This window comes from Zalophus californianus, chromosome 3, assembly GCF_009762305.2.
Source record: "Zalophus californianus isolate mZalCal1 chromosome 3, mZalCal1.pri.v2, whole genome shotgun sequence".
Classification (NCBI taxonomy): domain Eukaryota; kingdom Metazoa; phylum Chordata; class Mammalia; order Carnivora; family Otariidae; genus Zalophus; species Zalophus californianus.
The window spans coordinates 21,824,398-21,851,080 of NC_045597.1; the positions used below are offsets into that span (position 1 = coordinate 21,824,398).

Below are 26,683 nucleotides of genomic sequence, written 5' to 3' on the forward strand. Positions count from 1 at the left end.
CATCAATTGATGAAGGCTTATCTGGTTGCAAACTGTTCTTATAACTGGAATCAACTAATTGCAGTCACTTGGTAGGCAAAGTGGACAAGAAGGAGGAGGAGGGGAAGAAAAAGAGAGAATGAACACTTTCACCCTTGTCTCTGTCAGAACTCCTTCACTCTGTCTCTGTCTGGATAGTTCTTGGCTTCCCAGATATTACTTACTTAGCATGAGGTCCGGGCCACAATGTCTGTGATCATTGTCATGTCTGGTAATCGCTTTTGAGTACCCAAGGACACCACATTCCAAATAAGCTTAATTATTTATGGTAAAAGAAAGAAAATTAAAATGTGCACAGGCACTGGGATTCTAAAAATAAATAACGGATTCAGATAAATAGAAGCGGTATTTTCTACAACTCTGAGTGAAGATGAATTTTTACTAAATTTTTAGTAAAGATGAATTCAAACAGAGAAATGAGCAGAAAACTGGGAAATATATACAGTGTAGTTTCAGTTGTTATGTACTGATTAACTGAATCCTTAAAATAAAAATTATCCATAGTGATCAATATTTAAATCAATATTTGATTACTTACTTTAGAGGTAAATCTTTTGTCTAGATTCCCAACTCAAGTGATTATAAGAAATTATAAATTTATATCCCAGTATATTGAAATTGTCTATTATTTGGTATGTGTGTCTGTCCAGTTAGCTAGTGTGTTGAAAGTAATGAGTGCTTCTATTTTGTTGTGATTTTAATATGCATGCCTGTAGAGTGTTTCCTTGATGTTCAATGAACATTAACCAAGTAAGATAAGAGTTGTTCATTCATGTGCTTATTCAAAATAAAAGATTATAAAATCTGCTCACTATATTAAAAGGTCAATCAAATTTGGCCAATTTCTTAAAAGGACTACCGTCACTTGTCAAGACGTGAAAATGTCATGTTCCTGGTTACTTTACCCCCCCGAGACCTCACTTCCCAACTGATTGTGAGGACCTGCTTACTTTGAACAATAAGAGTAATGGGTAAACATTGAACACAACATACCTTCTAGTTGCCTTATTTTGCCGCTTCTTCTGAAAGTGGTCAGAATGACAGCCATCAGACTTGTTACATGTATGTTTTACTGCCTTATGTGGTTTGCTGATGTTTGGTGGCTGTTTTCTCATTTTCAGAAGGCATTTCACTATCTGCAATTTTTCTTCTTTGCCCTGTGGTCTTCATATAGTGATTTTTCACAAATGCAAATATTCTTTCTTGTCAGCAAAATCTGCCTGCTTCGGTCATTTCATAGGCATAAATACTCTGCTTCAAATCGGCTGAAAAATGTTCATATAAAATTCTTTGCCTCATTCACATTATAGAAACAATATAACCTCATGGTATTATTAGATAATTAGTTAGAAATCCATTCACAATCCAGCTCAGTTAGTAAGGTGGCTGCCGTGTTCACAACCGGATTAAGTCATTAGATAGTAAGGATGTCCAAATGAAGTTACAGTCCCCTAACTAGAAATGTCCAAAGCCATGATAGTTTCTTAAGGATTGAGGAGGTGGAGGCTTGTTTTAATGAATGCCTTCATTTTTAAATCAAATCAATATTTTAAAAAGCCATTTTCGGAGATGCAGTATTCTTTAGATTTATATATATTAGTCTAAACAGAAAGAAATTCATGAAGATTGTTCTTAGTGTGGTTTTAAAAAGAGAAAGATACCTATTACAAGTGTCCAGATTACTCTATTGGAATCTACATATAGCTGCATAAAATGTTGTAGCCATGTCTTTATACAATGATAGAGTGTCTTTAAGATTGTGCATTCTTAAATGTATCATTGGCTTTACCTGGCCACCAGTGATTACAAAAACAACAAAACAGAGCAAAACCGTCAGCATTTCAATACTAAATGAAAAGCATGAACAATTTAAATTCTACATACATATATTCTTATTACTTTTGTCACTCGTACATTGGATTAAATGCAAAGTTATGAATTAAGAAATACACAAAAATGAATTTACAAATGGGATATTTTAAACATTATGGCCCATAGTCTGTTTTTGAAGTTGATATTTTTTCTACTGTAAATCAAACTATAAAACATGCCTTTATACTATTAACAAAGGTAATCTAATCTATGACACCCCTTAAGTATTTATTACACTGTGTGACTTTTATAATGAAGTATATGTGACAATGTTCAAAAACAAAATAAAAGGTCTAAGTTACCAGGAATACATATCCAGTTGGATCACGGGTTGTTAAGTTCTGCCTTCTCCAAAGGTAAAGGCACGAGGGGCTTCCAATCCGAATAAAGCAGTTATGCTCTTCAAGGCCTGTACAAGGAATTCAAGGTAGGTAAGAGTGGGTGAAATTGGAGGAGTGGACATGAAGATCCCAGAGATGAATATTCAGCTCAGTGACTAGGATCCGATCAGCAGCTCCAGGGAGCAGAGAATAAAATGAGACTCATAAAGACAACATATCCTAGGGCAACTAATATTTGCCCAATGTCTTTCCTTTTACTAATGTTTCCCCTGCCACTATTCTGTACTTCTACTGAGAGTTTCTTTCCTCCATAACTCACCAAACAGAGAGGATCCTGATGTACTAGATTTTGACTTATATTTTTTTTTTGACTTTACGATAGTGCCAAAGTCGTAACATATTTGGTGGAAACCATTCTTAGAATTTAGTGTTTGGCTCTATTTCCAGGCTAACTGTGTGTGGAATTCTCCAGGGATGCTGGGCAGCAGCAGTTGCAGGATCACGGAGGTAAACAACCACTACACTGACAAGCATTTCTGTAGCCCACAGTCATTCTGTCTTCCACACTCAGTACAGTATATGATACATTACACAAGATATTCAACACTTTATTATAATGTAAGCTTTGTGTTAGATGATTTTGCCCAAATGTAGGCTAATATAAGTGTTCTGAGCACATTTAAAATAGGCTAGGCTAAGCAATAATGATCACTAGGTTAGGTGTATTGAATGCATTTTCATCTTACAATATTTTCAGTTTATAAAAGCTTATTGAGACATAGCCCCGTTGTAAGTCCGGGAAAATCTGCAATAGCATGTAGCCACAACTACACAGTGTCTCATCTACCTAAAGCAAATCCACAGGGCATCTATCTGCCTATCTATCTATCATCTATCTATCATCTATCTATCCATCCATCCATCCATCCATCCATCCATCCATCCATGATCACTAGTCGTGTTAGGGAAACAGAGAGCTAAAGATCACCTTTCTTCTTCACCTGCCAGTCTCTTTTTGTATAGAGAGAGTGGTAAAAACAAACATTTCCATTCACACACACAAAGTTCCTAATGAATGAACTAAAAACAAACAAACAGAGGGACAAAAACCATCTACATGTCAGAAGGCAATATCAGGGATCACAGAAACTGGGCCTGGAGCTTTGTGCTCACCACAATCAGGACTCTCTGGAACTGGTAAATGAAGAAAGGAGCAAGCATTGGAAAGCAGGCATGCACAGTCCTCCAGTTGCTGAAAACAGTGGTAGAAAGCGCTCCCTTTTCCAATACCTTTCCTTCCCTCCTCTCTCCTTCCCTCCCCCCCCCTTCCTTTCTTCTTTCTCTCTCTCTGTTTCCTGTTAACTACATTTTGCTGCCAGGGGCTCCACCATGCACCGGCCCAAGGAATCTGTGAATGCGTAGGAGGTGAAGGAAGAATCCTAGGCAGGATTCTTGAGAATAGAGTGAGAGCAACAGGCAATTTCAAGTGCGGCCTTAAAAAATGCCTGGGTCCAAGAAACACCTAACTGTGGTGACATTTGGCTAGTCCAAAGTAAGATCTTTGAGTGACTCAGATTATTGAAATCGTCAAGATTGAATATAATCTTAGGTTGTTCATAGTTTAGTGTAGTTTTAAAAATCAATCATCCAAACGAATAGTCATCTGTAGCCCCAATTTCACTAATTTTAGGAGGTGAGGGGAATAAAATAACAGAAAAGCACCCAGGAGAAAAATACACAAATGAATGATACTTGCATAATATATAATGCAACTTTCACTGGTACATGACGCCTTTTATATTATTTCCCTAACTATTGTTTCAGGCTTCAAGAGGACTCAAAGAGGGGCGCCTGGGTGGTTCAGTTGGTTGGGCGACTGCCTTCGGCCCAGGTCGTGATCCTGGAGTCACTGGATCGAGTCCCGCATCGGGCTCCCTGCTCAGCGGGGAGCCTGCTTCTCCCTCTGACCCCCCCCCATGTACTCTCTCTCTCTCGCTCATTCTCGCTCTCTCAAATATATAAATAAATCTTTAAAAAAAAGAGGACTCAAAGAAATAGAATTAAATGAAGAATAAAATTTCCCAATTTTCAAAATCTTACTTTTATACACACACACACACACACACACACACACACACACACACACACACACCACAATCAAGACAAAACTAAAAAAAAAGTAAAATGTTAAAAAAAAATTTATGGTTCCCAAATATTATTTTTTGCATTGTTTAACTTACTAAGGGCTTTCAGATCGTCATATAAATCTTGTAATAGAAATGAACCTACATTAAGCAAAATATCAAGGAAAAGGAAAACTAAAATAGTACATAGCAAGTAGGGCACCAAAATGCAAAACAAGAAAAAAGAAAGGAGACCTATATTTTATACACTGAATCGTTATCCACAATACCATAGTTTGTATAGAGTAAAATGAATAATGATAATGATCTGGAATTATATAATAGGGAGTATTTTTGGATACCTCAATAATTTAAACATTAGAGTTTTTTTAAGATAAGTAGTACAGAAAATGTGAAATATGCAAATAAATAACTATTTAAGAAATAATGTCAAAAATAATCCTCAGGTGGTACACTAGAAATATATCCTATCAAACAGGCAAGACAACAGGAAGGGGACACTAATTCTCAGGAAGAAGTCAGCATTTCAGTGGCTTTGCTCTTTTGTCTTATCTCCATTATATGACACTTAGTTTTACATGATTTATAAAAAGCATAGAAATGGAGAGATTAAAAAACAAACAAACAAACAAAAAACCCTCTAAGGCAGATGTGGCTATATTTACTCACTCAAAATCATACTGAGTTTTTTCTGGACCAAAACTGTCATTTCAAATATTGGTGTATTTGACAATGAAAGTTGAAGATGAGTGGCTATTGCTAACATCTTGTTTCCCACCCCCCAAAACAGGTAACATATACATATGCAGTTAATAAGGCATAGCCTATCACTGCTACATTTCCAAGTCCCACTCCTTCTTGAGGACATGACCAATGAAGATTATAGGTCACAGGGTTTCTAGGCATCTTGCTGCTGGTGATTGATGGCATAAAAGGATTGCTAAAAGATTATGCTGACCCCTTCTTCAAATCTTCATGTGTGCGGTTTATAATGAAAAAGATCACAATGGCTTAGAAAATATAAAAGAAAAAAGAAACAAAAACTGATGAAACCAGCAACTCTTCCTGCAAAAATTGCATAACACAAACACACATACACAGATCATAACCTAAAAAACATGCTGAAGGGAAACACCGCTTCTTTTATTCTCTTATTTTTGTAAATAAAAGTTTATTGCACCAGTTGGCCAAAATTGCTGACCATGCAAATTCTTCTTTGGCAGTTATTCACTGGAGTGTTTTAACCTAGGTTAAAGATACTAAAGATCTTGAAATATTAAAATTAAAAATATGAGGAGTACTTATTTTATCATACTTGTTAGATTATTTTATAGGAAAGATATTTAAGGCCCTGAGCTTGGGTTTTCTTTTGAAAAATCCCAATTGAAGACTAAAAACACTTCTGTGATTTAGATCATACTTAAAAAGGATATGCACAAAATCTGTTTTATTCAGGAAAGAATCACAGAATTATAGTACTATTGAAGAGTTATGCTTTTACTGAAAAAACTATTTAAATTAGAATTAAAAGGGAAATTTTAAAGGAAAAAACTACTTGTTCATTGGGATGTTTCTCTCATGAAATTGCATTATATGTGTGGAGACAGAAATAATATATTTCATTGTACCGGTGAAACACTGAACAGTATAATACCCAAACATATTTCAACTGTTTGCAATTTACTAAGTAAATATACATAATTGTTATATCAGCCAATTAATGAAAAACAACTATGCATATTTATTTGACAATTTTTAAAACTATAGGCTGTCAGAATAAATTTGATTGTGTAAATGGAAATAACTGTTAAAAACCAAGTTCTTTTTAAGGCATTGAAATACAATAGAATTAATTAGATTTGCTGATTAAAATGTCTTTTCTTGGTTTAAGTCTTATTTATGTCTTCCCCCAGCTTTTTTTTTTAACCTAAGATGGAAAATATAAACCACAAAAAGACAGGTTGGTTATTATTCCCTTTGGTGGCTATATTTTCTATGTGATTAGCAGGCTTGGCCCCCAAGTAAGCTGAGCAGGCTCATCTGCACAGTTTCTGTCTTTGGTGCTAAGTTTGGTTTCCTGTCCATTGCTGTCACCAAACTTGGGTTCCTAGGTAGAGGTATGTGTAACAGCCTTGAAAATCCTTTTGACCTCTGAGTTACATTCATTATAATATCACTCTCATGAAGCACAATGTCAGAAACAAATTAACACGTCAGAAAAAAATAAGTTCAAAGTGACATGATTGTAACTTGCTTGGTGAACTGCAGGTTAAAAGGCAAGCCAAAATAGAGAACAAGACTGAAAGAGAGGGCGCCTGGGTGGCTCAGTCGTTAAGCGTCTGCCTTCGGCTCAGGTCATGGTCCCAGGGTCCTGGGATTGAGCCCCGCATCGGGCTCCCTGCTCAGCGGGAAGCCTGCTTCTCCCTCTCCCACTCCCCTTGCTTGTGTTCCCTCTCTCGCTGTGTCTCTCTCTGTCAAATAAATAAATAAAATCTTTAAAAAAAAAAGACTGAAAGAGAGACGTTATATATCTACTTCACAGTTTTCCTAGGTTAAATCCAACCAGATTGAGTGAATTCTTGAAGTTATGAACAACTAGAACAATGTAAATTTAAAAATTTTTCAAAACTCAAAGTCATTTAAAAAATCAACCACTTAAAGAGGGATCACAGTGTGCATTGTTTTCACTGAATTGAATATTATTAACATGTAAAAAGATCAGTAATCACTTTAAAATATTTTTGATTTCCCTATATAGACAGATGCCATATCCTTACACTATTTGATTATGTTAGTACTTTATCTGGCTTATTGCATTACAAAAAAATTATCAGACAATGCTATTTTATACAGAGAGCATAAAAGGAGGATGGTAATCTTGACAAAGAGGTAAATTTTTAGAAGATCCATGAATTACATTTAATTAAAACAACATAAACCATAATATTGTATCATGAAATGAAGTCTAACAATAATGTACAAACATGAATCTGGTTCATGTGAATAATTCATTATATAGAAACTTTTACACCAAAATTCTATATCCATTGGGGAAATAAAAAAAATTAAAAGGGAAAAATGTGAGACCCCCCAAGCCCCAAATCCTAGTTAATGCATGGTACCATTCCAGTTATAAAACAATGGCGCTATCCAAATATGAATATATATATATATGTATATATATATATAGAGAGAGAATATATACATATTAATAGTATAGTATATATAGAATGTATACATATGAATATACATAGATATTCAGAGTTCATGACTGAATAAATATTTAGTTTAGACACTATTTATTTTATGGAGATTTTCTTCACAGCACCTGTAGATCCAGTGCAAAAACAGGTCCAGATGATAAGACCCAGATAGAGTTTCAGTTATAGAAGGATTCTAAAGGAAACCATAGCAACAGTAATAACAATATGATTCATTAGAAGAAAATCAAATCAAACAGAATTTTGTCTAACACTTCTAATATTTCAAATATGAATCTAAGAGCAAAGTTACAACTGTTATGATGTAGTGGGATTAAGAGTTAGTTTAAAATTATTTATCTAAAATTTTCATGCAATTATCAAATTTATGTATTTTTTTATTTACTTCCTGGTAGATACTAAATTCAGAACATCTTAAAACTAATTTAAGCTTAATTATTCTGAAAATTATCTTAGTTTGACCGTAACCACATTTTTATTTTCCATTGTTTCCTTGTTGTCCCATTTTATCTGCCCGGGAAATTTCCTGTTTTGTAGAAAAAATTTCAAATTAAGAGAGTATCTATAGAAGTAATTACAATAAATTGGGAGCAAAACTAAACCAAACATTGCTCTTTCCATTGCAATATTTACAAATTTGTCATAGCTGTGGTACAGTTTCCACATAAATAATTGCCTAATTTCTTTTTTTTTTTTGTTACTTTGAAATAACATTTTTAAAGAAATTATCTTTGGCATGTATATCAATATTGGAATGATTTAAAATAAATGAATACAAAGAGTATGTGAAAAGACATACTACTAATTGAACCACCATGCAAAATACCTAGAAATCAGATATAGGTTAAAATTTACCACATACTGTATTTTTTCTAATTATTTTAAAATAAAAATTACTTATTTTCTTTAGACTGTCTTCGTTCTATGGCAATGCAAGTAACACCTTTAGTATTATTTGTACCACATATAGTAGACTAACTTTTAGTGTAATTTTATTTTAAAAATATTTGCAAATAGAAATTTCATATAAAAATTGAATAAAACATTTACACATTCTTTAACTTTAATACAAATATTCAATTTCTGCCAATACGTATGTGGTTGTATTTTTTTAAGTTACTTTACAAAAATGTGCATAATATGAGATGATACAGTATTTTTCCCAATATGATGATCTTAAATTTTCTCAGTTAATTGTTTAGATGTTATGTCATTTTTTTTCCAATTCAATGAACAAAATGTAATTTAAACTATTAAGACAGTATTTAAGTCATGCATACGAACACTTACATTCCCATTTAAAAAGACAGGTAAATAGAAATCTGCATTATCAATTTTGTTTAAAGAATCACAGTTCAAATGTTTAAAAAAGAGATTCAGATTATTAAAAAATGATGTTTTATTCCTTTAAAAGTATTTACTATGTTCTAGCATATGATAAAACAATTTTGATATATAACATATATAATAGATTTTACATTTCTAATTTATAAAATTCATTAAAAAATAACTGATCTTAATTTTAGTTAAATGCTATTTGATGCACAAAGACATAGCTACATCAAACCTATTTATTTGAATACGTTTACCTATTATTTTTATTTTAAAGAACAAATAGTGATTTTATTTTTACATAGTAAATAGCAATTCAAATCACGCAATTTTTAATGAACATTAGTATTTGGCATGGAAACAGCTTAAAGACTTCTAAAATTGTGCTGTTTGGGTTTGTAAGTGAAATTCTAAAGCCACTTCATTTAAGCCTCTTGCTCTCTGTCACCAAGTTTAAGAAATTATGTAAAGCCCATGTTAGTAATTGTCTATTTTATTGTAACCTCAACTACGAAGACAGCTAACATTTTAGCAATAAATAAAATTTCCTAAATTATAATTGATGTCTAAAAAAGGTCAAAAAATGTGTCAAAAATACTTTATCCTATAGTCACAGTGCCTTATGACTAAATGCAATGATATTTTAAAATATGAAAACTTTCCAACTAAAATATACATGCAGTCAGCCCCAGAGAAAAATGTGTCCCTGTAGGCGACTGCCCTAAGGAATGTATTATTTCTTCTGGATTACTTGTTTCCTGGAGGTAACATTCTCATTAAAAGGATGAACTGATTTTCTCACACCCAGGGGAAAACACATAGTGCCCAGAAAACCTTTCTAAATAGATAAACACTTTACCAGATTAAAACACCAGGAGCATATCTGTGAAATCCCTGAAAATTTCACCAGTCCCTCCATTAAAGCAGGCTCTGAACAGTAATATCCGTGCAGAACAGCAATCATTTCTTCTCTTAATTATTTAAAAAAACATAGCCAATTATAACAACAAAACAAAATTAATAATTAAAATTTAAGATTGGGATAAGATTTATGTTTAAGTGCTCAAGATATTTCCGTTTCTCCTTAACTATCAGATCTTTACTAGAAAAGGGGACTAAAAGTGGAGTCATTTGGAAAATATTTCCAATGCTTATTATTATAAATTTATTTAAATTCACTAGCATTCTCCAATGGTTTTCAAATAAATATTTGCATGCCAAGGTACTAAACAGTCACCTAATATCCTTGACATTTTAGTCATCCGTGAAGTTTATACCAAGGTAAACGGTGTCGTGATAAACAATTTAGGAAGTTTATAGTGTACACTGAATTCACATTAGTCCTTAGACATCGATAAATACATATTCCTTAATTCTTGAGGGCACTGCCTACCAAGTGCATCCCATAGTTCTGTGATGTGGGGATAGATACAGTTGTTATAACAAGTATCCATTTTTTTCTACTGTATCTTTGTTTAGATGAATTCTGTAAGCACATTAGAGAGACAAGTTGTGATCAAAATATTTCTGGATTAATTAATCCTCTCTTGCACTGAATAGAAACATAGTATTTGTAAAGAACAATATAAATGTTGTAAGATGATATAAATAAGGCCTTTTTATTAGGTAGGAATGTCAGCTTGCTACGTTTCCAATATCTTCCAAGACATTATTTTAATGTACTTGAGTTTCTGTTCTTTTCTTAATAGAAAAGGTAATGATTTAATTATTAATGTTTATTGTGGATTTGTTTATAGTGGATTTGTCATTACCACCATTTTAAATTCTAAACATTAGAGCTCTCTGTTTATAATAATGTATAAAAACTCCTTGAAGAATTTGAGGAAAAACTCAGATTGCCACTGAGACTAGTAAATAGCACTTGTAAGAGTATATCAAAATATTGAGAATGTAAACAATTTCATTATTGGATTAAAAACCAAATTTATACCACAATAGATAAAAGAAAATTAGTACCATCTATGTTATTAATCATTATGTAGAAGAGCAGTTGCTAAATTTAGGATATTAAAATGATGAATGCCATATCACATATTTATTCTACGTTTTATAATTAATTGCAAAAAAAAGGCAAAGATCCTTAAATATTACATATGGTTCATATTATTGATACATCTTTCTATGATATTTATCATGGAATGTTATCTAACAAAAAATAAGTATGCCCAAGATTGTTTGAAATAAATCAAAATAATGGAAATTACATCACACATAATTTCAAAACATGTTAAATGCAAACAAAATAAGCCTATGTAAGAAAAAATTACCACCCAATTTAGAAACAGCACTCAATTTTTTGAGAAATAAGTACAGATCATATCTTTTTGAAATATACGGAAAGCTCAATGAGTATCATTTCAAAGAGTAAGAATATGTCATGAAGTCAATAAAACTATATCAAATTTTCCTTTTCAAATAAGTTGTGCCTGTAAATTTACTGTAACATACCTACAAATGACCATTTAATTTTATAAAATCAAAAACCACTAAGCACAGTTAATGAGAAATTAAAAAATACATTTCAAACTAATAGAAAGAGAAAAAGATTTTATCTGAAAGATATAATCATACCACTCATAGATATGTAGTATAAATAGCAGTGATAATTACCAAGTTATTAGTTTTCGAAAGAATCACAGTTGACATACACCCAGTAAAGACAATGGAAATGTGAATTTTTTAAGCTCTTCATAAACTACACCCATTATATTAATTTTTACAAATTGAAAATAAGGCAGAGATACAAAGAAAGTTGCCAAAGGACAAACCACCTGTAATGTAAAAAGGAACATATTTCAGAACTTTAGAATCATCTTTCTGCCTCGTTGCTACTGGTTACCATTCGGTATAAAATAAATAATGTGCAACTATCATTTTGTTATTTCAGGTACAGCTTATTAAACTCTCAGGGATGCCTGGGTGGCTCAGTCATTAAGCGTCTGCCTTCGGCTCAGGTCATGATCCCAGGGTCCTGGGATCGAGCCCGCATCGGGCTCCCTGCTCGGCGGGAAGCCTGCTTCTCCCTCTCCCACTCCCCCTGCTTGTGTTCCCTCTCTGGCTGTGTCTCTCTCTGTCAAATAAATAAATAAAATCTTTAAAAAAAAAAAAGATTAAAAAAACTTTCAAAAAAGGAAAAAGTTAAGATTACATGATTATTAAACCAAATCAACAGTAAAAATAAAAATCCAAAGGACAGTATATTAATATATCAAAGCTAATTCATATTGTGTTAGAAAAACAACAGAGAAGATGAAATCCGAACTCTCTTTACAAAGTATGTCTGTGTTTAGTCTTAAAAAAAAAAAAGTCTTAAAGAAAAACAGATTTGGAAAGTTTGGGAATCTCATTATATTGTCTCTTACATCCTCTAAATATATATCAGTTTGCTTCCTCTAGATGTACATCAAATTACAAACAAGTTATCCCTAGCAATACTGAAGAATATATTTCCTCTAATCATTATTTTGTTCTCTCAGAGTGAAAAAGTAGTCTTGGCAATTCTGTCTCCCTCTTTTAAAAATTTTTGCTCCTAAATCTATTGGATCAGATTTTCCAAGTTGTATCTTCCATCCTTGAAGTGATTCTCATAATATTTGATGTTTGACATATTTTCATTGAATTGACCTTTTGCATTGTTTTCAAGTACATCAGCAGTTAGACATTTGGGGAAAAGCTTCTGTTGTGAGCTGTGATTATAATTTTCACTCTGTAATAACATACTTCTGAAGTTACTACTGCAGCCCCCTTTAGGATGTCCAGGGTCCTGTCAGAGTCAGGGCAGTTTGCAAAATTGGCTCTGGAGACTCCAAGTCACTGTAAATTTTATACTTACATTTCTAATAGAACATTCATATATAGTAAACCAGTTTCCTCTGATTGTGAAATTATTCATTCTGGCTTTTTTCCCTATACTTAATTTTTTATAGTATAAACCTACATAGAATCTGCTACTTCATATATATATATATATAAAGCATCCATAAACTGAGCTCCTAGAGACCATTTCCTGAAAATTCATGATCGCAATACACAGATTGTAATCTTGGAGGAACAAATTTTAAACATTGTTAAAAGCTCAAATGCCCTCATGGTCCAGAAGATAATCTGATATTATATGAAGCTGCTAAGTTAAGACAATATGGAGGGTGCTTATGCAGCCTAAAGTCATTCAAATTCAAAATTATTTTTTAAATGGAAATAAAATTTTCTGATCAAATAAAAGACAGATTTTTCAGGATTTAGCCTGTGGATTACCACTTGGCGAGCATTGCTTTAGTATGTATAAGCACACAAAAGTGGATTTTTGTAAACTATATGTGCTACCCAGTTGATCAATGTGTGTAATTTTAAGTATGTTACTATTCAAAGAAAAATTTCATATTTAGATGTTTTGTATCAAAGATGATTACTCATGGGTGACAAGTCCATAGTGACAATTTAATATCCACATCCTCCCACTCACATTGTCATGCTTACATAGTGCTTGATTGTTACATTAGGAAAAGTGTGAGGTAATCATATTTTTAATTTAACATTTTGAAGGGATGTCATTAATTTGAGGATACCTTTAAAATTCATGTAAGCAAATTGAAGAAATATAACAACTTTTTCTTCTTTCAAAAAATTTTGAGAGGTAAATGATTTGAGTTGCAAGAATTAAACATAATAATAGAGACCATTTTCAATATGTTTAAAATTGAACTTTTAAAAGGAAAGGATAAATCAAAGCCATAATGTGACAAGATGACTCAAGTATATCCAATGCAAAAGATATCTTCTCTCAGGTAAAAATTCTTAAATGAAGACAGAGTTCATTATTAACTTATAGGTCAAAAGATAAACCATATGGAATTAGCAATTCTATACAAAGACCCTATCTAAATGGTTTTCTGTATATACAATTTTGTTAGCTTTGGAGAATATATGTTAAGATTAGAATCCAAACACTCAATATTTATCTTTTACTTTTTTTTCTTGTTAAAATTCCTAAGGAAATACTTAATTTTCATCTAAGACTTGAGGGTCTTTAATCATAACAAAGTAACAAAAATATCATTGCACTGATTGAGTGAATTTAGATGGCAGTATGGTGAATGATTTCAGATATTCTCTGACATACATGAGTAGTTAAATGTTCATATTTGTAAGTACCTATGTAAATATACTATTGAGTAGCTTTAAAAATTTGAAGATAATTATAAAATTGAAGGATACTCTTTGAGTGAAATGAAATTTAATTTACAATTTAACAGTGCTGGTTCATAACTGTTTGTTTTAATATTTGCTACCTAAATGTGAAACAAAAGAAAAACACAAAGGAAAAATACTATGGGTATTTGTATACTTCAAGGGAACTTTATCAAGAGCAGAGTGCAGTAATATAAAGAAAAAACATGTACTCTGAACTTTATACTATCAGTGGTGATTTAAAGTTGATATTAAAACTCAGGGTTTAAATAAACTGGAAAGATATACGTTCCCCATTATTAGTAGTATTTTGTGAAGTGAAACACCCTTTGACTTTGGACTTAAATATTTAGTAAAAATATTCTTTTGCTGCAATGTTAACAAGCATGACCTTTGTACAGATCATTTAAATAGATATATCATTACAAGTAAAATGTTTTATTAATCAACTATTCATTTTACATATTAATTTTTATATTTACATTTAAATTTTTAGTCTACATGAACCAGATGAACCTCTCTCATGGACAAAACATGTTGGTCAAAAAATTGATTGTAGTATCTGACAAAGACTTTTGCTAATCAACTAACATGGGTTTACTGCCACTCTTCATGTTTTATTTAAATAGGCACATTGCTAATTACAAATTGAAAATATATAGCAAATTTGGGTTCAATATCCAAAATTAAGTCTTGTTTATAAGGAAGCATAAAATAAAATTCTTTAAAACATGTGTTAGTTGGCACCACTAGAAATTATTATTGGTGGTAGAAATAAATTTGTAAGAAAATATAAAATGTATATTCCAGAACACTGAAAAGTCACCAAATTTTCCTACTTGCATATATATGATTCGATACTGAACAATCAAAATTAAATTTGAATTGAATTTATATCATGATATGTTGAAAATATTTCTTAAAACCTAATGATCTGTAAATAATTGTCAAAGTAGACCATGATATTAATGAGCCTTCAATTCAATAAAGCCACACTTCCATTTCTTCATAGGTTAAATTTAAAAAAGAAAATTTATCCCTGACAACACTGTTTCATAATTTCCACTTTTGGAAACGTGTAATTTTTAAACACGTATGTGTTCATTTTGTAGTAGAAATACACAATATTCTTTCATGTTCTGAAGAAGGTACCTAGTTAAAAAAAAACCTCTTTGGGAGACTTCCATTCAACATATCTCTAGGAACATTACTCTTCTTCTATAAAAGGAATTTCCTGATATCTAATAAAAATGTATCTGATATACTTAGCATTATGCAATACAGCATTACATTTTACTTTTGACAGTAAATAGAAAGTGAGAAAGTAAAATTATTTCATATTTGCATTACATCAATTCTTCATGAAATATTTGTTTTGATCTTCAGAATTTTTTATAAGAAGAAATCTAATTCACTCTTAAACTTAAGTAAGGTTACATGTTTTTCTTTTAAAAAATGAGTATAAAAGTTATTCATTTTATAATATTGGTACAATTACCATGAGAAATATTTGACCTGTGTCTTGTAAGCCAAATAGTCTGCTATAAACAGAGGAAGAAAAGAGTATTATACTATTGTCACACTCAAACATTATACTGCATAAAATTATTTTCTTTCTCTCAGTCTATCATGTCATAGACTATGGAAGTAGAATTTGAAATAACTTAAAAAATTTTGAAATATAAAGAACTCTAGATGAAAATTGAGTATGCAATGCTCTCTTTGATGATAAATATTTTTGTATGTCATATACATGCTACACGAACTGATGGAAATATATATGGATAATTAAGGAAAGGCACTATGTTGAATTGAAATAAAATTAATGATAAAATGAGCAGCTGGTAAATGCAGTATTAACTGATGTAAAGTTCCTTTGGATCTAGATGTTAGATAATTATTTTTATGCACATGACTAATGTCCATCCACCTTTAATTTTGTATATTTGTAGTAGCAAAAATGTAGAGAATATCGAGGGGTTTGAGAAACATTATCCATAAATAAAACAGTTAATCTGGTAAGTTTAATTACCTCTTAACATTTTATTTCCTTTGAAAATCAATTAGTTAAATGCTCCCGTCTTTTAGCATTTAAATCGGTTCTTTTGTTTTGTTTTGTTTTTAGGTTCTTCTTTCTCAGTCTAAAATTTAGTCTAAAAATTGATTAACTAAATATTTTGCCACCTCTGCAAATATCTTAACTCGGAGCCACCTGAAAAGTGCAACAAGAGCACATTCCTGAATGAATTAGAAGCATATTTGTGGTCTGCTTTATTTACATTAATTTGGAGTTGCCTGACTGTGGACAATCCACTGAGCTCTTGAAATTAAGTAGCTAGTTTTTGGCATTTCAAACAGGGACTGAACTCTTCTCCCTCTCTCTCTTGCCCTACTGAAAAATAATGAAGAGAAAGGATGAGACAAGAGAAGGAGGGAGATGTAAGGAGAAAGGAAGAGAGTCAGGAAAAATAGAATAGGGAAAGAAACTATACATATTTAATTTGAATAATTTGCTAACAACATAACTTAGTAACAAGAATGGAATTAATAACATAGGGCAAGAAACTGGCATCTTAAATTAGGTTCTTAAGTCCAAACCTTTTCCACATTACGTGTGATGTTGTCATTGCACACAGTTTGATTTTCCTATTGCAGTTGAGGAAACAGGGGTGAGTGACTGGATATCCAGGACATTTACCCAAATCTCACACTTCACAAGTGTAAAGGTGATAATCTTGCCTAAGTGAGAGATGTGTTCCAAGTATATTTATGCTAAAGTTGATTAACACATAACTTTAATCAATAGTTTAGCTGTAAATAATTTTGAATATTAGCATACCAATTATCACACTTACATAGAATATATTTACTTTTGCTGAGATAATTTAAGTATTTACACTATATTCATATATAGACAAAAATAAGATTTCATAATGCCTACCTGGAAATATATTTGTATGAGATTATCCACACAGCAAATCGATCAAGCACAAAGAGTAAGCTTAGTTTGCATCCAAATTTTAATTGATGCCTGAAACATTACATATTGTTCTCCAAAATTCTACGGAGAGAATTTGCAGGGTTCCTTAATCCAATCATATACCACTGATATACCCAATTTAATTGTTTCCTCAGCGAACAACCTGAAAAACCAAAAATCAAATACTCAAAACCACACAACTTAATGTTCTATTGTATATGTTAATGTATTGGCTGGATGCCATGTATAAGGAGAAAGATAATTCATTTTTTAATTCTACACAGTTTCATAATTCTACATGTTAAAAATTTTCAAGTTTATTAGAGGAGGAATAAGTTTACTTTTATCCTCTTAATACAATTGGGAAAAATATAATTTAAAAATTAGAAGTAACCTCTTTTCATAAATCATATAATTGTTATTTTTGATATTAAAATAAAGGTTGGACACCTTAGGAAGAGTAGAAGTCCAATGAGCCATCTAAAGAAAGAGCATGTGACAAGATTATGCACAATAGTGCTGGCTTGAAATAATAATATTATTTTGTAAATCTTTGAAAAATGCATGAACAAACTTTCTTTGGAAGCTACTTATATTGTTCAGAACTACATCTTTAATTTCATGTAATTCTTATCTCTTACTTTTTATGCATCAATTAAGAAATAAAAGTTACATGGTAGATTCCACTTTGTATTAATATTCTATAATTTATACAATACTGTTGTATCTACATATAACATTGAGGAAGTGATTTTGACATTGAAAAAATAACTCCCATTGTAAAGAAAAATTAATAACAACCCCAATTGTGAAGTCAAATGCAATTATTTATTTTTCTTTTCTAATCCTGTATCTAATATGGAGGAGGTAGATGAAGAGTAAGAGATACTTTTTTTTCTTTTCATGATAATATCATGGCATTATTAAGCTTGTTACTTTCCCCTTTGAAAGAAAATTTTGGAAGGGAAAATGTTGCACAGAATGGGGATAGTTTATTTCACTTGACCGATGTAGGATTACTAATTTTTTTTTTTTTTAATTCCTCAGGGAAACTGTTACCACCTGTTCAATCTGAATTCAAGCTTTTACTGTCAATTTACTCATGGGTGAATGCTGCCTCTTTGTGGCAGAATGCCATGGAAAGTGTTCTTTAAACATAAAGTTCATGAACAGCCCTTGATGTTGTACACATTTCTGGTGAGATTATGGGACGATCCACCAATAACAATGAAGCACATGGCTCCTTAAGTTTCAGATTAATTCAAACATTTCCTACCCTTAAGTACTAACCTAAATTCACTGTCAAACCTTACTCAGAGTTGAACAGCTTATACTCACCAACTTTTGAACATTTAGGATATAAATCAACTTGAGATAAATTATCCATCATAATTGTTGAAGGTAGTTTTACATGAGTTAAAATTAGGAAAACTATGGGAATACGGGAAAATTAGGAAACACAGCAACTGTAGACTGAATAAATAATACTGACATAACAAAATACATAACATTGGGAGAAAAATGAATAGGCAGTCTATTACTTACCACGGTCCATGTATTAGATGAATACTTCCGTAAGGAAAGAAAGTATACAATTGAAATTTCATTAATAAACACATTAAATGCCACATTTAGGAAAACATAATTCCCTGAATTTTCAAAGGTGAATTTACATATATACACATATATTCAAATTTGATAATTAGGGAAAATTTTTAATATTAAGAATAAAAGTTAGCTACTATGTCCTAATTGTTAATAATGGCAATTCAATCACACATCGCTATTTCTTTTGCACTTTAAGTAATCACTACTTCAGTCCCTCATTTTTGACATAGTTATCAAGTGTTTATTCAGAAACTATTTAAAAAATTACATGTGCTGGGATACATATGAGACTGTAACAACAGTAGCCCCATCTTACAGAGATCCTGTTTGTGGTTATCATCATTGCTTGCTGCCCAGAGGGATTAAACACATTGTATAGAGATTTGTACAGTCCATCATTTGGTCTTCTGAGGTGCTAGTACATGTGGATCTGTACAAATGCAACCCGGTTTGGTTAAACAATCAAAAATCGGCTACAATAGTAGTCAAATCAATACATCGTTTTGGTTGACTAATAAAAATACTTTTAAATCTTCTCTAATAAAACCAGAAACTTGCACATGATTCTTACTCGAATGGCCCAATTAATTGCCCTATTTTTTTCTCTTATACGATGGGATACACTTTGTTTTTAAATTACAGATCCAATTGGGTGGGTTGCATTGGTTTTACTATTTTCCCACTAAGTTCTCCATATTTTTAATGATTTAAAATGCCTTCCTGATATCACTCAGTTTTGGAAATGCAGCTCCTAATATAGTGCGACACCTCTGTGAAAATCATAGGCTAAATAGTGAAGGAAAGAGAAATGCTAAATGTGTATATAAAAATAGGTGCTACAATAAAATATTTGTATATTTCATCAATAAGTTATTTTGACTAATCAATTATGGATCATATAGCTCTGTAATTTTAATGATTTGTCCACATCTATGGTGATCCTTTTCCAGATCACAATACTTTTGTTTTTAATTGAAATGTCCAGAATGCATACAAACACATCCTTTAAAAAGAAAGGAAAAATAATGAGGGAGGAGGGTGGGAAGCAGAGAAAGGGGGGGGAGGAAAAGAGAGAGAACAAACTTTCTATTAATGTTGGGGTGTGCTAATCTCTCCACAAAAGCCATTTAGACCCACCCCTGGCTTAAGCGGGGGGGGGGGGGGATGGGGGAGGAGAGCAGGGAAAGGGAACAAAAGAGGAAGAGTAGAATCTATGCGCTGCCATCTTCCACCATTCTTAGCACTTCCAACGACTACAAAAATAACTGCGACCTTTAACAAGTCACCTGCGCAGCAAACTGCCCTCCATAAACCCTTCTCCTCTCCTCCCCCACACGCAAGAAGAGAAAGTGATGTGCCCAGTTTACACAAATGTTTTCCCCACGTGTAAAAATTAAAAGGAAATTGCACACCCTTTCAGTATCTTCCGCCGAAACTGAGAATTCGTGCCAAGGCACTTCACCCTAAACGTTGAAACAGCACAATTAATCAAATGTGTTCACCGTGTGTGTCTGCTTGCTTGTTTGTTTTAAACGCAAAAGCTCCAAGGGAGTTTCTCTGCTTTTAGAACTGGCTAAATGTGGTCTGTTTTTCCAGCACTTCGAGGTAGTCCGGCTCAACGTTTAGTTTTGCTTTTAACTCCAGATATTCGTTCCGGTTGGGTTCTACAAAGACAGCACTGGGGGGGCTGTAGAGCACCGGTTCCCGCAGCCTGCTGTCCCCTGCCCCCGGGTGCAAATACTGATGGGGGCGTCTCAGGTCATAGTTGGGGGAGAAAGTGTAAGCAGCTGGGCTGCACGGGAATTTGGGATATTCCGGGAGGCTATTGCCGGCGGGGGTGGTGGAGCAGTGTTTGTCTGGTTCTAAAATGCCCCTGTAAAAGCGGTCGGCGTCCTGCACCGGCGACAGTAGGTCCTCCCGGGGCTCGATGGTGCTGACGCTATAGGCGGGACTCCGCAAGTGGTGGCTTTCCCGCCTCTCCTCCTCCCCAGGCTGCAGCTGCAACTGCGGCGGGGGCTGCTGCTGAGGCGGCTGCGGCGGCGGCGGCGGCGGCGGCTGCTGCTGCAGGTGGTGGTTGCTGCTGTAGGTGACCTTGAGCTCGTGCAGGTCTTTGTAATCCTCCACGGAGTTGCCCTCTCGGGAGCGGTAGATGGGGTTTTTGCACATGTGGCCCAGTGGATGGGGGATGTACTCGTACACGTGGCCCGCGGGCGTCTTCACCTTGGGCAGCGCCGGTCCTCGGTGGTGCACGTGCGCGTGCGGGTGGCCTCCCGCGCCGCCGCCGCCTCCGTACACGCTGTACTGCATGTTGAAGGAGCTCACGTCGGAATTGTTGGTGCTGGTGTGGTCGCTCTGGTTCTTCTTCCTGCGCTTCATAACCAGCACGAAGAGCCCGGCGGCCACGAAGACGGACATGATAAAAACCAGCAGCAGGCTGAGAATCAACACAGACAAGGGCACGGAAGACGCCCCTCCGCCCGCGCCCAAGCCCGCGGGGGCCCCGGTGCTGTTCAACCGGACCGCGGGGGTCACCGCGCTGGTCCTAGCCAGGACCTGGATGGAGGAGGGCGTGGGCGTGGAAACCACCACGTCAGAGTAGTCCGGGCACAGCAGCTCCGACTTAATGGAGCGCATATCCGTCTCTGCAAACTTCTTGGGCGCCTTGCAGATGACCTCGTCCACCAAGACACCCACTTTGAGCTGCTCGACCCACAGCTTCATGCCCACAACGTCGCAGGTACAATCCCAAGGGTTGTCATGCAGGTCGATTTGGATGAGCGACTTCAGCTGGTCCAGAACTCCACTCACCGGCAAGGAGGTGAAATGGTTACTCCTTAGGTTCAGCCTGAGAAGGGTCAGGCCTGAGAAGACGCCTGAGGGCATGGTCTGCAGGAGGTTGTTATTCAGGAATAGCAGCTGGAGGTTTGGGACCGGATCAAAAGTCCCAGACTGAATCTCACGTATGAGATTGTACTGGAGGAAGAGATACTGCAGGCTTTGCAGGCCATAGAACAACTCCGGGCTCAGCCTCTCAATCCTGTTGCCATTTAGGTAGAGGCGCCTCAGGTTGGCGAGGTCCCCAAAGGCGCGGTCCTGGATCACTGAGATGCGGTTGTTGCCCAGGTGTAGGAGGTCCAGCCCCGTGGCCTCCAGGAAGTCGCTCCTGCGCACAACCGCAATGTAATTCTCCGTCAGATACATTTTCTTGGGGTTGTAGGGCTTGGGCTGCAGCTCTGCGATGCTCTCGATTTTGCGCTCCTGGCAGTTGACGTTGAGGCCCAGATCGGAGATTTGTAGGTTGCAAGTGCACGCGGTGGGACACTCCAAAGGCACCGGAGATTTGGTCTGGTAGGCGATGCTGGGGCCATAGTTGCTGTAGCCCAAGTCCTTGGAGGGCTGCCGAGAGGTGGGGCGCACTCTGGGCTTGTTGGGTTGGCGGGTCCCCTTAGGGGGCTTTAAGGGGGGTTTGTAAACAGCAGAGGAAGAAGTGGCCACGGAATTCACCGAGGCTGGGGTAGTGTGTAAATACCCCGTGGTGCTCAAAGGCGTCTGTGGCCTCATCTCATAATCTGAAATAAGTTTCCTTGGGCAAAGTTCCTGCTTGGACACCTCGTCCAGATCTCGGCCGTGTAAGCGGAAGGGGGTCTCACAAACCACATCCCCCACCAGGGCCGAGTAGGAGATGCTGTCCAACCAATCCTTGAGAGAGATCAGCTCACAGGAGCAATTCCAGGGGTTCTCTTCCAGCTGTAACTCCACAACTTTATCCATGTGCTGCAGCAGCCCCACATAGGGCAGAAGTTTCAGCCGGTTCCCCCGCAGGTCCAAGTGCGTTAAGGGCACAAAACGGAAAAGGTTGTTGGGTAAACTGGACAAGAGATTGTCATTGAGGATAAGCACCTGCAATAAATGCAGTTTCCCAAAAGCATTGGGTTCAATGACACTGATGTAATTGTAATCGACCTGTAGGTACTCCAGGCTCTCCAGGCCAAGGAAGGTATCATCTCGCAGAAGTTCCAGTTTATTATTGTTCAGATGCAATCTCCTTAAACCCCTCAGCCCGTGGAAAGCCCCAGTCTCAATGTCCTGGATCACATTGCTACCCAGATGCAAAATTGAAGCCCCAGTGTAATTGACAAACTCATTGGGATAAAGACGGTTCAAAAGGTTTCCAGACAACAAGAGGTGGTAGATTGGGAAACGGGGAGGGCTAATTTCAGAGAGGCTGATGATCCCCCGGTTTTCACAGCTCACAGTTAAAATGCCGTCCTTTTCCTCACAAGGACATGCATTGTCACAGATTTCCCCATAATAATCGATGGTTTCTGCACACGAAAGGACGAGAGATGTTAGAGCAAACGCTAGAGTCTGCAGCATCCAGCTATGCATTTTTCTGTGAAGGTCCTGTTCCAAAGTTACTGGGGGGCAGCAAGTGTGCATTTTACCTCCTGCAAGGGAGAAAGGAAAAAAGGAAACGACAGAATATGACAAAAATTTAAGGGATCAGTAAGAAAGTCTCTCTCATCCCTAATACTATTTCTCTGAAATCCAGAAGGAGAGGATATGAATGACACCCCCCCCCTCAGTGGAACACTGACATTCTTCAGACTTTATTAATATCTGATATTCATTTTGATTTAAAGGTTGATTTCATTTCCTAATGAGTACAACAGGAACATGCTGCCCTCTACAAGATAAAGGCAGGTTAAAGTCCCATTTTAGTGTTTTTCCTTGCTCCCCCCCCTTTTCAAAATCAATCCATAAATATACATAAAATGGCTGTCAGTTCAGTTTCATGGTTCTAATTTAAGAGAAAAGAAGCACCATTTTACAAGGTTCCCCACCTCACCTATACCAAACCCGTCTGCCTTTCTTTCAGAACCTACTCAGTTAACAGTTGAGGGTGAAGGTCTCCCATTTTCACTAAAAAGCAAGGAGTCACAATACTTGGGCTATTTTAAACCATCACTGGAAATGCCAGGGTGGGAACCTAAAGAATACTTTTCAGAGGCAAAAAAGATGTAAGATAATGCATCAACAGGACCCAGAAGAAGCTCTTAAATCACCAATTGTCTTCGGGAGCTTTGAGTATGGAGAAAAGAAGAGTGCGTTTGCTTTGATGGTGGACTTCACTACCACGCTTTTAAGCATATCAGCGTCCTAATTGCATGCACGGTGCCACTTAGCAGCGCTTCTCTGAGTGCGCCCTGCGTCCACTTCTCCTCATTGATCATGTCAGCGACGCTACCAAACCGCATCTTTAAGCCACAGAAATAGTTCTGCAGGATGGATTACAAAGAACTCAGCGAAGGCATCCGCAATCCCGGAACACCTCTGGATACCTGGAGTTTAAAGAGGACGTTCCTACCGCTTACCGGGAATCAGCTAAAAGTAAACCAAGGACCAGCGCTAAAGCTTCCCTTACCTCCCGCTCAGCGTCTGTCGCCACGGTATGCAAAACTAACCCCACTGAATTAGCAAGATTTGGACTGAACTACCACCTCACCAGCATCCCCATCATCTTCGGAGTTGTTTATTGCATTTAATTGCCAATGTTTTACTCCCCCTCCCCCTCTTCTCCCCTCTTAAGTGAAAGGGAACCCGGGCTGATTAACAGGCAAAATAGAAAGGATGAAGCGAGGAAGAACAGCAAGTGACACAGGTCTGTGCTTTAATATCCGATTTTCATCTCCTCAAGGAATCAATTGGACCCCCTCTTCCTTTTCTTTCTCAATTTCTTTTTTGTCCTCTTAAAGGCTTCCTTCGACTTCCTACTTCGGGTCGACAGCGGTATTCAAAAAGGAAAGGACATAAATGGAAGAGAGTGTGTGAGTGCCTGTTGTGTTGGTTGCGGCGGGGTGGGGGGGTGGACCACGGGAATTTGATAGAGATGCTGGGCTCTGAGAACCCATGCCTTTTCTCCAGCCAACCTTGCCTTTGCCTCACCACTACCGAAGTCTGAAGTCGAATCACAACCCAGACTAAAGCCAAGACGTGCCTGAGTCACGGGTTCAAGCCTGGAGACCTCGATCTGGCTCCCGTAGCCGAATCCAGCCCGCGTTATTAAGAGCCCCTGCATTCGCACGCACATGTGCAAGTGTGCCTGCGAATCATTCACGTGTGGCCACCCAGACGTGTCGAGACGAATCGGAATCACAGTGTATAAACCTCACAAGTATCTCCGACCTCCCAACGCAACCGCAAACGACTCCTGGCTTAAAAGAGGCAAAAACCCCACTGTGGAAAGCAAAACGTTTACCTTGAAATTTCTGTTCTCCACTGGATCAAATCTGCACATCCATTCAGCGGGGGTTGGGTCCCCTCCCCCTCCTTCCCTCCGCTTCCCCGCCCCCATTCACCTCCCACCCTTTCTGACAGCCCATTGCAAATTGTGTCCAGCCGGTATTAAACTGGGGCGTTTACAACTTTAATTCAGTTCTGGTTAGCTGGGGTCGAAGAGCTTCCTCTCACCCCGCTCTCTTTCTCCTCCTCCTTGCCATCAAAGGAGCCCGAGAATCTGAGAAAATAAAGTTGAATGAGCCGGGGAAGGCTGACATTCTGACTGGGAAACGCACCTCCGATGTAAATTCGCGGGTGCGTTGCACATTCTTCAGAGTATCTCATCTCAGATTTTTTTTTTTTTTTTTTTTGGAGGGCGGGGGCGGAGGAACTGTATATGTTTGCCCCAAAGGATTTAGACCCTAGACCATCGCCCTGCACATCCCGCATTAAACAGAGTGGGGCTGCGCGGGCTGGAGCCCAGCACCCAGGCCGGACCCGTTGCTCTGGGCACAGCTGCTCCCACAGCGGCCCAGGCAGAAGCACCCGGAGTTCCAGGACGTGAGGCTCCCTTCCCCCACTCCGCCCCAAAGCGAAGGAAGAAAAAGGCAAGGAAGGAGGGGAGGGAGGAGAGGGAAAGAAAGCCACCCCGCTGCCACACACACACACACACACACACACACACACACACACGAGCCTCTTTTGCAAAGTACACGGTCGACTTACCCCGTCTCACATCTCCATGGCCCACTCATCATAGCCGCCCCTATAAAAAACACCTCTTTGGGGTGTGCACTGGGTTTCCCGAGCCCAGGCAGGGCAAGAAGGCGGCGAACAGTGCGGTCCGAGCCGCTGGAGGAAAGAGGCGCCCGGACGCCGTCAGCCCGGGGCCGCCGCCGCGGTGGCGACCGCGGGTTCCCGGGCTCCCCAAACGGCTCTCCCCGGCACTCTCCGCGGTAGTCGGAGCGGGCAGGGGGTGTGGGGGGGAGGGTAGAAGGGGGCGATCGCGAGCGGCCGGTAGGGACGGGAGGAGGAGGAGGGGGCGGCGGAGGACAGGCGGTAGAGGCTCCTCGCGGTAGGGGCCGGGAGCCGGAGCCGGGCGGGGCGGGAAGGGAGCTGTTGGAGGGGGAGGCGCGGAGCCCGAGGAGGGGACGTGAGGGCTGCCTGGCACCGCCGGCCCCTCCAACGTGACGGTCAGCCCCGCCGAGCGATCGCACCCGCTCACACTCAAGCTCACTCGCATACTCGTTCCCACCCGCGCCACCGTGCGATCGCAGGGTCCCAGGCACCCTTCGCCGCACTCCCCAGGCGGGTACTTACAGTTGCCATCTGCATAAGGGGCAACTTTCTCCAAGCCAGCAGCAGCCGCCGCCCCCTCCAGCAGCCTCCGGCTCCACGCACCCTTCGGCCTGGGTTCGCGCTGGCCGCCCCTCCCCTCCCCCCTCGGCGTTCCTCCTCGCCGTCTTCACCACATTACCCCCTGGTCAGTGGCGCACGTCCGGGGACTAGCCAGAGGGAGCCGGGCGCGGGGGTGTGCATGCATCGCCCGCCTTCTTCTTGCAGCGCACACTGTACATGGTAGTGAGGGGGCGAGCAAAGGTGGCACCGGCCCCTCGGCTACTCCCGCGGCGGCTGCGGCTCCTGAGCCGTCCTCCACCC

General features: G+C 37.6%; 1 protein-coding gene across 2 annotated transcripts; it reads right to left on the reverse strand.

Moving 5' to 3' along the window:
- Nucleotides 1-17,003: 17,003 nt before the first annotated feature.
- Nucleotides 17,004-26,480, reverse strand: SLITRK5 (SLIT and NTRK like family member 5). 2 transcript variants are annotated; one of them, XM_027591224.2, is made up of 2 exons: nucleotides 25,751-25,910; nucleotides 17,004-23,193 (listed from the first exon to the last, which is right to left on the reverse strand). In XM_027591224.2, the coding sequence occupies exon 2, from the start codon at nucleotides 23,183-23,185 to the stop codon at nucleotides 20,309-20,311; it is 2,877 nt and encodes a 958-aa protein (XP_027447025.1). In that variant the 5' UTR covers nucleotides 23,186-23,193; nucleotides 25,751-25,910; the 3' UTR covers nucleotides 17,004-20,308. The 2 variants fall into 2 exon arrangements, with proteins under 2 accessions (XP_027447025.1, XP_027447024.1); XM_027591223.2 differs by lacking the exon at nucleotides 25,751-25,910 and adding an exon at nucleotides 26,345-26,480 and having other exon boundaries at nucleotides 17,005-23,193.
- Between the last annotated feature and the right edge of the window lie 203 nt (nucleotides 26,481-26,683).

Excerpts from the sequence above, each read along its gene's own strand:
- SLITRK5 (XM_027591224.2), bottom strand. The coding sequence starts at position 23,185 with ATGCACACTTGCTGCCCCCCAGTAACTTTGGAACAGGACCTTCACAGA.